A 12,095-nucleotide genomic window follows, 5' to 3' on the forward strand; every position below is an offset into this window, starting at 1 on the left:
CCAACCCCGATCAAATTTGGAGTCCACAGTCCATCATTATCCCTGACTCCATATCCCTCCAACCCTTTATGGTGGTTGCCTGGCAAAATCCAACCCCAGTTAAGTCCAACACTCCACCTCCTTCTTGCTTGTAGGTTGCTGGATAAACAACTGTCCTGTTGCTCAGGGCCTCATATTCAACTTATCAGCATCCTCAAGTGAACTGTTAGTCCTGCCCTGATCCATCCACTCCCAAGTTCCTAGACAACTATTTCATGTGTTTGTGCTCTCTTCAAACCCCCAAAGCCTCTCATTCTCACGTCACAATCTCGCTCCCTCTCACTGAGAAAACGGCATCAGGAAAGAATTTCCGTAAGACCTGAAGCCACATCTACTCACTTAGCAACAACTGTCCCCTATACTCTGCATTCCCTCCTATCCTTGATCCCATATAACCCAACCTATATAACCTATAGCATACATAAGATTAACCTGTATGTAACCTATATATCCTATGTAACCCATTGGCTTATGTGTTAGTCTATCCCTTCAGCCCCATTAATAAGCCACTAGAGTAAATGTCTCCTCTTGCCTTTGCATTAGCAAAATGTCCCTCTACTGGATCAGTTCTGTCAGCATAGAGATGCTGTCATTTCTTCCATCTTCCCCTCCACACCCCCCTCCAGGTACTCTCCCAGCTCTCTCTTCCCCACTGGAGTAGCCTCCATGCACTGTCTCCAAACTTCTACTTGAACAAGTCTTGCTCCCACTAATCTGCTAAAACTGCTGGTCAAGCTCCCAGAGACACCACCTTGTTAATTCCAGTGCTAACCTCTTAACCTGCCTTTACTCAACCTGTTTGCCACAGCTGATTATTATCCCTTTTTTGAAAGCTTTCTTCACCTGACTTCTAGAATCCCATCCTCACTGGTTTTCCTTCTCAACACCCAACACTAGAGTGCTCAACCTTGGAACTACCTCCCTTCCCTATCTATACTTACCAAGAGGTCATATCCAGATTTATGACTAAAAATAACATCTGTATAAGGAAGATTCCCACATGCTTATCTTCAATCTCTCCCAGGGATTCCATACTCATATCCAACTGCCTACCTGACACCTCCACATGTGTGCCTAATAAATACCCCAAATTCAGCACATCCAAATGGAACTCAGGATCTCCCCTCCAAACCTGGTCCTTCTGAAGCCTTCTCAATCTCGGGAAATGGCAAACCCATCTTTCTGCTTCCTCAGGCCAACACCACACAGTCATCCTTGATTCTTCCCCTTCTCTACAAAGTCATATCCAAATCCTCAGGAGATCTAGTCTGGCACTACTTTCAAAAATACATCCTGAATCTGACCATGCTTCATGACCATCTGACCATGCAAGCAACGCCTCTAGGCTGGATCATTCAGCCTCCAACCACTCTCCTACCTCTTCCTTTGCCCCTTTTCCCACATATGTCTCTTCTGAATCACACTCCAAAAGGCCCTACATCATTTGACGCCCCACTACCCTGCTGGCCTCAATCTCTTCCAACTCTTCCCATTGACGACACCTGTTATGGGCTCAATTATGTCCCCCACAAAATTCACATGAAGTCTTAACCCCAAGTACGTCAGAATGTGACCGTACAGTTGACTCTTGAGTGACATGGGCTCTAGGGGCACCAACCTTCAAAAATCCACATGTAAATTTTGACTCCCCAAAAACTTAATGACCAATGGCCTACCGCTGACCAGAAGCCTTACCGTTAACAAGCAATTAACACATATTTTGTAATGTTATATGTATTATATACTGTTTCTTAAAATATCTTAATTTTTTCAGTATTTCAAGACTGCACGGTTTATCTCTAAGTTTTTTCAAATTGTCATAAATCTCCAAAAAATTTTCCAAAGTTCTTACTGAAAAACAATCCGTGTATAAGTGGACCTGCTCGGTTCAAGTCCTTTTTTCTCAAGTGTCAACTGTATTTGGAGATCTGGCCTTGAAAGAGATAATTAGGGTTAAATGAGGCCACTAGGGTGGGCCCTCAGCCAATACAACTGGTGTCCTTACAAGAAGAGGAGATTAGGACACCAACACACAGAAAGACCAGGTGAAGACACAGAAAGGACAGCCATCTGTCAGCCAAGGAGAGGCCTCAGAAGAACCAATCCTGCCAACACTTTGAGGGCAGACTTCTGGCCTCCGGAACTGGGAGAAATCAGTGTCTATTGCTGAAGCCCCCTCCCTGCGGTACTTGAGCTGTGGCGGCCGAGCAGCTATTATCTGCTTCATCACATTCACCTCCTCATGGTTTCCTGAATACACCAAGCATACATGTCTCGGCGCCTGTGTGGTCATCTTCCCTCTAGGAGGGTTAAGGATTATACCAGGTCCATCTTCAGCTGCTGAAACCAAGGCCTGAGGACATTAAATGACTTGCGCAAGTAAGAATCAGAGAAAAGACAAAATCACATTTCATCTGGTTCTGTGATGTATGAGAAATATCTCCACACTCGACCAATAGTAGATACTTAAAAAAAAATAAAGGAACCACTTACTTTTCAACCCAGAGCACTGAAACGAGCTTCACACCTCTCTTCTGTGCTTTGTCCCAAGTGCTCTGGTATCCATCTTTGAAGACAACGTGAGTTACCTGTTTGTTAAAAGTTTTTGAAACCTGTAGACAAAAGGCAGAAAACAAAACATAAATTACCATTTATGAACAATTTCATAAGTAAAATTGATCAAAAAGGGTACTTTATCCAATATTTGTCAAAAGGAAAACATCTAAAACCCCTACTGCAGCAATTCCATTTCTCATAATCTGCCACGGAGAACTACTCTAACAAACGGGTAATGCCGCTTTGAAAACCTATCTGCTCCAGTTAGGATGGGTGTGTCATACAGGTGTTTATCTCTGCTTCCTCTCAAAAAACCTACGACATAGAGAGTTAGAGCTCTACAAGGATAAAAAGGAGAGCGAATGTGGATAGGAGCTGGTAATGCATTTTTAGCAGACGAGAGAATAGGAGCTAAGCCAATTAAAGACATTTAAGACAAGCCTTCTACATCAGCCATAAAATAAAATTCACTGAAAACAGACAATACAGGGAATACTTATGTAATTAAAATTAAAAACATTTAATGTATTTGGAAGAAAATAACATTCATTTAAATATTCAGAAGATACTGTGTTCATGAAAGAACATCTAAGATTGGGAGGTTTTGTTTTGTTGTTTTTAAAGATTCAGAGAACTAAAGAGCTCTTAGAAATTAAAAATATGATGACATAAGTAAAAAAAAGTCTATAGAAATCCTGGACAATAATAAAGTTGAGAAATTCTCCCCAAAGGACAATAAAAAGACAAGGAGATGGATGCAATAGCAGATATAAGACATGACCATAAGCTCAGACCAGGAGAACCAAGAGCTGAGAAATAATAGTTGAAGAAATACAGGGACAGAGAACATGGAAAAGAAATAATTCAAGAAAAGTTTCTCAAATTAAAGAGCATGTGTTCTAGATCAAAAGGACCTGCAAGAGCCGGCATAAGAATGAAATCAGCACCATATTAAGTATATCATCGTGAAATTTCAGTAGAGCTGGAGTAGAGAAAGATTAGACATTAAGAAACGGTAAGAAGTGAAGGTGGGGATAAATCACACTCAACAGTGAGACAGGACAATGTCATTAGACTTCCCAACAGCAATCTGGAAGTCAGAACACAAGGGTGAAGTGCCTTCAAGGAAAAATAATATACCCTGAGCATTTTACAATCAGCTAAAATATCAATCAAAGGTAAAGAAATGTATAATAAAGACATGTTCAAACTCATGGTGTCAGAAAATTTACCTTTTATATATAATCTTTCCAGAAGTGGAAATGGTCCAATACATCATTCTTTTACCAATATTTAATTTTATCAAAGTAACATATGCACATTGTTTGGAAATAAAAAGGTAAACACCAAAAGAAACAGATAAAACAGATCTGAAAATGGCTGCCTTAGAAAAACAGAATGAAAAGTGTAGAGCAAAGGATTGCTGGTTTCTCCTTGTTTGAGAAACTCATGGCACTGCACATTTGCCCTTTTAAGCAACATGTATGCATTGCTTTGATAAAATATACATACATCTTTCTTTGTCTATCTACCTACCTACCTGCCAGAAGGCCCTGGAGAGCTTCTGAGGCAGTGAGGGATTATTACTGAGCCAAGACTCTAAGTACAGACTGACACAACCAGACAGAGGAGTCTAGCATTCAGGGTCATTTCTTCCTTAGGGCTTTTGCCAAATTTAGCAAATAATGGGTAGCACTTCTAAATGCCTCTAAGGACAAGAGGGGCAAAAACTGGACTGCCAGCCTCAGAATGGGAGAAGGGAGTCTGGCAAAACCCTCATATCTTGTATGGGCACCCAAACGGCTGATCCAGGAGTAAGGGTAAACCACATAATGGCCCTCACAGGTCTGCAGTCCAGTTTTAAATCATCTTCAATCCTGCAACTGGATTAAGATAATCCTGGATTATGAGGGGCGCCTGGGTGGCTCAGTCGTTAAGCGTCTGCATTCGGCTCAGGGCGTGATCCCAGAGTCCTGGGATGGAGCCCCACATCAGGCTCCTCTGCTGGGAGCCTGCTTCTTCCTTTCCCACTCCCCCTGCTTGTCTCTCTCTCACTGGCTGTCTCTGTCAAATAAATAAAATCTTTAAAAAAAAAAAAAAATCCTGGATTATGAGCACTAAAAACAAGACTGAAGCAAATGTGAATCTCTTCTGAAGAAAGAGAATACAATTCTAGGTCTCTAATTTCAAACTTAAATACACACAATACTCAACTAGAAAAACAACAACAACAAACAAAACATCAAGCTTACCTAGAGATGAGACAAGAACATAAACCACTAGAAATAAAAAGTAAAAGTAGACCTAGATATTGCAATCTACCCAACAAAGCCTTGGGGATTGCAGCTAAAGCCCAGCTTGGGGAGACATATAACCTAAAATGCTGTCGAGAATTTAGCTAAGCTACTCTAGGGTACTGCTGCCTTGGCATCTGTTTTTTTTTTTTTTGGCCAAGCATTCTGCAGGAGTCCAAAACCAACACCAACCCCTCATGCAAGCACATACCCTAGATAACAGCCCCAGAGTCACAAGCAAATGTCAGTTCCCCAATGGCCCTTTGGGCAACCATCTCCTCTGCCTTTAAGGTCCTTCCCCTTGTGTGTCCCTTAAGGTTCTGAAGCTACCAAAACCTCATTCTTTGGTTTGAATTGATTAATTCAGCCCTAGACTAGGAAGCTGAAAGCATTCCCCATGGAGCCTAATAAAGACATATGCCTCAGGTCCTGCCAGTCTCTCTGGCTGTACTTAGCCCTGACCTCCCAGTGTGGCTTCTCAAGCGTACGTGGCGTCATGCACCTCCTTCAAGACCTGTAATAAACTCCTGTTTCAATTTCTCTGTAGTCTGTTGTTTAACTGCTGTTCACCATTCGGCACCCTGCGTTCCACTTTACAAATGTGAATTTAACTATGTCATAACAAAAGCATGCACAAAAAGAAGGTTAAAATGTCAATGCAGTCATCTTAAAAAGCTGGAAAAAGAACAGCTAATTAAAACCAAAGAGTGAGTTAGAGTATTATAAAAATGAGGCCAGAATTAATAAAAAAGAAAAGGAGGATCAAGAAACCAAAAGTTGGTTCCTTGGAAAAACTAATAAAATCAATAAAACCCAAGTAAATGTTATAAGGAAAATAAGAGAAAAGGCACAAATAACCAATATCGGTATGAAGGGGTCATCTCTATAGACTGTGAAGACATTAAAAAATTCAAACAGGATATTATGAATAGCTTTGATCCAATAAATTTTGAAAATTTAGATGAAATGAATACATTTCTTAAAAAAAAATACCAGCTTTCTAAAAGCACTTATAATAGAAAAAAATGCATATCCTATAATTTTCAAACAGATGAAAAACTGTAACAAAAAAAGTTTTTAAAAAATCTACAAAGAAAACTCAAGGACTAGTTGGCGTCATCAGCAAATTATACCAAAAATTTAAGAGAGAAATACCAATCCTATACAAACTTAGAATAAAAAAGAGAAAGAGTCACAATTCTGCGATTTGTTTTATGAAACTAGCCTATCTTTAGTACTAAACCACAGAATAGCACTACAGGAATGAAAATGACCAGTATCACTCCTTGAAATATTTGCATGGAAAAAGAAGAAAACAAAATATTGGCAACTTGTTGTCAACAAATACATAAAAAGGATAATGCATTCCCACCACTTGAGTTTATTCCAGGACTGCAAAGTTGGTTAATATTAAAATAAATAGTTATTCACTATGTTAACAAAGTAAAAGAGAAAAAATTATGATCATCTCAATTATATGCAGAAAACACAATTGATGACATTAAAAAGTTAATTCATGAAGAAAACTCTCAGCAAATTAGGATCTGAAAGTTGGTAAAAAAAAAAAGCATTAAGCATATGATATCACTTATACATGTAATCTAAAAAACAAAATGGACTAATAGAGAACTGGTGGGTACCAGAGGGGACAGGGGTGATGGGCAAAATATGTGAAGATTAGAAAAGGTACAAAGCTCCAGTTTTAAGTCATAGAGACGAAAAGTACACCGTAACTTTGGTGACAGATGAGAACTAGACTTATCCTGGTGATCATTTCATAATGTACATAAATGTGGAATCACTATGCTATAAACCTGAAATACAGTATTGTGTATGTCAACTATACTCCAATTTAAAAAACAAAACAAAAAAATTGCATTAGGTGAAAATGCAAAAAGCTTTCCCTTGAGCAGAGGAACCACACAAAGATGCCTGATAAGTGTGCTCTATTTAACACAGGCCCTCACAGTGCAGCATGTCCAGAAATAGAAAGAGTTAGGATTAGAAAATAGAGTAACTGTCCCGTGCACATAATATTCAATTGTGTACATTTTTTAAGTCCTAAAAATGCCACATTACATAAATGAGTTTGCTAAGTCTTCTGGACACAAGGTAGATATGCAAAAATTATTTCTATATACCAGGAACAGTTAGAAAAAGGAATTTAAAAGATACCATTTATAAAAGCAACCAGGAACAGTTAGACAATGGAATTTTAAAGATACCATTTATAAAAGAGAAAATTATGAAACATTACTGAAAGAAATTCAAGAAACCAAAATCAACAAAGGCATATAAATTCATGGGTTGGAAGATTCAATTTCATAAAAACGTCAGTTCTCGCCATATGGATCTATTTTTATCAATCCAATCCCATTCAAAAATTTTGAAAGCTTTGGGGTAAATACCCAGTAGTGCAATGCCTGGATCATAGGGTAGCTCAATTTTTAAATTTTTAAGGGACCTCCAGACTGTTTTCCAGAGTGGCTGTACCAACTTGATTTCCCACCAACAATGTAGGAGGGATCCCCTTTCTCCACATCCTCTCCAGCAATTGTTGTTTCTTGCCTTGTCAATTTTTGCCATTCTAACTGGCGTAAGGTGGTATCTCAGTGTGGTTTTGATTTGAATTTCCCTGATGGATAATGATTTTGAACATTTTTTCATGTGTCTGTTAGCCATTTGTATGTCTTCATTGGAAAAGTGTCTGTTCATATCTTCTGCCCATTTTATGATTTGTTTATTTGTTTCTTGTGTGTTGAGTTTGAGAAGTTCTTTATAGATCTTGGATACCAGTCTTTTACCTGTAGTGTCATCTGCAAATATATTCTCCCATTCCGTGGGCTGCCTCTTAGTTTTTTTGACTGTTTCGTTGGCTGTGCAGAAGCTTTTTATCTTGATGAAGTCCCACAAGTTCATTTTATCCTTTGTTCCTCTTGCCTTTAGAGATGTGTCATGAAAAAGGTTGCTGTAGGCTGGTGATGGGTAGTAAGGAGGGCACGTATTGCATGGTGCACTGGGTGTTATACGCAACTAATGAATCATCGAACTTTACATCAAAAACCAGGGATGTACTGTATGGTGACTAACACAATAAAAAAATATTATAAAAAAAATTTTTTTGAAAGCTGACAAACTGCTTCTAAAATATATTTGGAAATGCAAAAGGCAAAGAACTGCCAGGACACCTTGAAGGAAAAACAAGAAGACTTACGAAGATTCATTATAAAGAGCAATTATGACTGTGGTCTGTCATGAGAACAGATAATGCGGATACTGAAACATAGTTACCTGACTGACGACAAGCAAAGGCATTAGTTCAGAGATTGGTTAAAGGATGGTCTTTTCAATAAATGGTGCTAAGATCAAAAATATTCACATGGGGGGCGCCTGGGTGGTACAGCGGTTAAGCGTCTGCCTTCAGCTCAGGGCGTGATCCTGGCATTATGGGATCGAGCCCCACATCAGGCTCCTCCGCTAAGAGCCTGCTTCTTCCTCTCCCACTCTCCCTGCTTGTGTTCCCTCTCTCGCTGGCTATCTCTATCTCTGTCGAATAAATAAATAAAATCTTTAAAAAAAAAAAAAAAAAAAAAAATTCACATGGAAAAAAAATGAAACTATTTCACACCATATATAAAAATCACTTCCAGATATATAGTAAATCTAGATGTGAAAGGCAAAATGGTAAAGCTTCCAGAAAATAACAGGAGAAATCTTTGTAATCTTGGTATAGGCATAGATAGTTGTTTTTTTTAAAAAAACACTCGCAACAAAGCTCACCATAAAGAAATAAACTATATTCCAATCATCAAAAGATACCATGAAGATGAAAAGACAAGCCACAGAGTTAGAAAATCTTGCAATTCATATGGCCAACAATGGGGTCAACCAAAAAACAGAAGGAATGCTTACAAATCAAGAAGAGAAGGAAAAACCCAGTGGAAATATGAGCTGGAGTCTTGAACAGGTTCCTCAAAATAAATATATGAAAACATGTGGGAAAATACAATTTCAAACCATGATGATGTACCACCAGAAGGGCACCAAAGGGCTCAAAGTAAAGACAAAAGCAAGTACGAGCAGCAGTGGGGCTCTCATTCACTGGCAGAAATACAAATATTTTCTGCGGTGGTCGAATCCGTTAGGAACCATTGCTAATCTTCTCAGATGTAATAATGGTCTTTTTATTATACAGGAAAATTCCTTGTTCTTAGAGGTTACACACGGATCCAGTTTAGGGGCAGATTTTATCTGTGACTCACTTTCGAATAGTTTAGGAAAAAAAAACCACATACACATGTAAATACACTGTACGGAAGAGATGAAGACAAAGCACGTATGTTAAGATCTTAACAATTACTGGGTCTCTATGTCCCACTTTTGTATTTGAAGATTTTCTCAATAAAAGGTGAAAAGCAAAAAGAGCCAACAGATGGAAAATCTTAATACTAAGATACTATGGTCTTAAGGGCCATTCTGTCAGCTCCCACACTCCACGGCCTTTTTCTCAGCCACTGCACCTCGTCTTTCAGCCCAAGTAGGGAGTAGGCATCAAAACAAGGAATCACCCTCTGGTTTCTACCTTCCAACAGATCAAAAAAGAAGGGGTCTCCTCGGGTTCACAAGGGCACCCTACCCCAACATGCTCAACACTCTCCACTCCAGTCTGCTCTGGCCATCAGGGTAGAGGCTAGTTAAGAGCAGACAAGATTCAGGAGCACCCTCTCTGCCCGTGGCTGAATGCCTCCTTCCGTTTTACACCCTGGGTGTCAAGGCCTCTCTTGCCTCATCCTAAACTCCGGCATGCCTTCACCCATCTCACCGATCTCACCGTGTTAATCTCTCCCTTCACCCAGCCTATGCCATCCTCCCTCAACAATCCCCCCCCACACATGAATACACTCTGTTCACAGTTCAAGTCCCCATGAGAGCAGCCTGTCTTCACCATCTCCATTCCCCGTATCTCATTCATTCCTGGGCTAACGTCCAATCCTTTTACCCATTTCACTGAAAACTGTGCTACACTCAACAATAACCTTAGAGTTTTAAATCTAAGGTACACTTGCCAGTCTCAACTTGTCTGAAGATTCTGCATTGCTTTAAAATTCTGTCTTTGAAGTGCATCCCTCCTCTGACTTCCAGACTTCCTTTTCCAGAATCTCCTGGCATCCCCTCTTTGTTGCTGGGTCCCCTGCTCCCATCACCTGCCATCCAAATACTAAATAGGCTCCACCTGCAGCCCCTTTCATTCTAACCGCCTGAGTCAATCCCACAGCAGTGGTCTCACCTGACCCACAGGGTCTTGACCCCGTACAATATTATCTCCAGCTTGACTTTCTCAAATTCCAGACCCATATATCCAAATGTCTGTCAGATATTTTCAATATGCCAAAATCCACAATCCTTCCCTTAAAAACCTTTTCCTTTTCCTGCATTTCTCACTTAGGTCAACAGCATCCTGCATCCAATTAACCAGTGGCAGAATCCACGTTTCTAGGCTAGTCTTCTCACATCACCCACAAGGCCAACTGTTCTATAAATTCGACTATTCTAAACTTCTTTGCAGCATGGTTCGCCCCTCCCCCCTGCTGCACCACTCACCCACTGTCCTCTTTGTCCTCATCCCTCATGTTCTACATAGTAACTACCAAAAAAAGAAAATACAAGCATTTCCCATTAGGTATCAGAGGACTGCCATATGTAGCAATGGTAAAATGAATTTCTTACCTTTGCCCCCATATCCACAAGTTGGTTTGTAAATGCCTTTGAATAATTTTCTGTTCCATTCACTGACCAGACTTCAACATAGGCCACTACATCTGAAAATAAACAAAACAGTAGCATGAAATAAATCTGAAATTCTAGCATCCCTCCCCAAGGAGTTCAGTAGATGTTTATCTCGTTCTAAATTATTTACATTAAAAAGTAAATTCAAAGCTTCTTCTATCAAAAGCCTATTCAAAATAGCATTAGTGCGATTATGGTTCTTAAAACTCCAAGCAAAGAACAACTTTATTCACACACAAGCCAAGCCTTACCTTTTAACACTGGATGCTCTTCCCGGATTCCTAAACTAGGCTCGACTTTTCTAGTGAAGAGTATGGTTGGTGTAAAGGACCATACAACCACTCAACTTCCTATACCTGGGGACAGCCAGCCCCCCACGCCCCACAGGGCCGGGGACTGGGCTGGACTCGGGGATAGCCCTCCACACCCCACGGTGTCGGGGACAGGACTGGACTCGGGGACAGGACTGGACTCGGGGACAGCCCCCCACTCCCCACAGGGTCAGACACTGGACTGGACTCGGGGACAGCCCCCCACTCCCGACAGGGACGGTGACAGCACCGCACTCGGGGACACCCTCCCTCCAGATGCTGCCAGGCTGACTTCCGGAAAGGCCAGGCTCCGCTCCCCACGCGCCTAGCAAGCCCCGTCCACGCGCTCGCCGAGACCTTGGCGCACGCCCTCAGGCCCGCCCGCGGCCGCCGACTCAATTTCCAGAGTGCAGGAAGTCCCCTCACCTTTCAAGACCTGGCGCCCTGAGGTCCCGGGAGCCGCCATGAGAGACATACGACGCGAACCCTCAGCACCGCGCCAAGCCAGGAGAGCCAGGAGTGGGTGATACTGAGCATGCGCACGGCTGACGCGCGTCCCTTCCCCTCCGTCTCCACGGATATCCGCTCATCCACGTTTTCTAAACAGCCCAAGGAGGGTGGGTGGGGGGAATGTTAAGGTTTCTGCTTGCTTTAAAGGGGACAGGGGCTTTTCCAGTGCTCGGTCTCGGTTCACCTCCAGTCACACTGCTGGTCAGTGTTCTCCCCGCGAGTCTTCCTGTCCTCTTGGAAATTACGAGCACGGGTGTCCCCCAAACCCTAGTCAAACCCCTCTGTCTCCGTAAGGACACTCAGAAGCTTCCCGGAGCCTCACTGGCCCACCTGGGAACTGCGGACGGGGAAGGAGCAGAGTGGTAGTTCGCAGCCCCTGTGGGACTTCAGAAGAAACTTCCCCGAATCTCCAACCGCGCGGTCACGCTCACCCCGCGAGCACGGGGTCCCTGTGCGCCGCCCTGTCGTCAGCGCTCGGAATTACCGCTGGAAGGGCCAGACCGCCGTGCTTCAGCGTCCCCAAGAGCGCCTGCGGGAAGGGCGGGCACCCCTGGGGACCCCGGGCCTCAGATCCCACGGCGGGGGGGGGGGGGGGGGG

At 42.0% G+C, this 12,095-nt stretch overlaps 1 protein-coding gene across 1 annotated transcript in view; it reads right to left on the minus strand.

Moving 5' to 3' along the window:
- The window catches only part of MCPH1 (microcephalin 1), a 243,062-nt gene extending 231,134 nt beyond the window's left edge, over positions 1-11,928 (minus strand). The window contains exons 1-3 of the mRNA XM_008706148.2: positions 11,414-11,928; positions 10,617-10,708; positions 2,533-2,651 (exon numbers count right to left, since the gene is read on the minus strand). Coding sequence (XP_008704370.1) covers positions 2,533-2,651; positions 10,617-10,708; positions 11,414-11,462 — 260 coding nt within the window. The 5' untranslated portion in view covers positions 11,463-11,928. The remainder of the gene's footprint in view (positions 1-2,532; positions 2,652-10,616; positions 10,709-11,413) is intronic.
- Between the last annotated feature and the right edge of the window lie 167 nt (positions 11,929-12,095).

Source organism: Ursus maritimus, unplaced genomic scaffold (genome assembly GCF_017311325.1).
Source record: "Ursus maritimus isolate PB19 unplaced genomic scaffold, ASM1731132v1 scaffold_28, whole genome shotgun sequence".
NCBI classification, from domain to species: domain Eukaryota; kingdom Metazoa; phylum Chordata; class Mammalia; order Carnivora; family Ursidae; genus Ursus; species Ursus maritimus.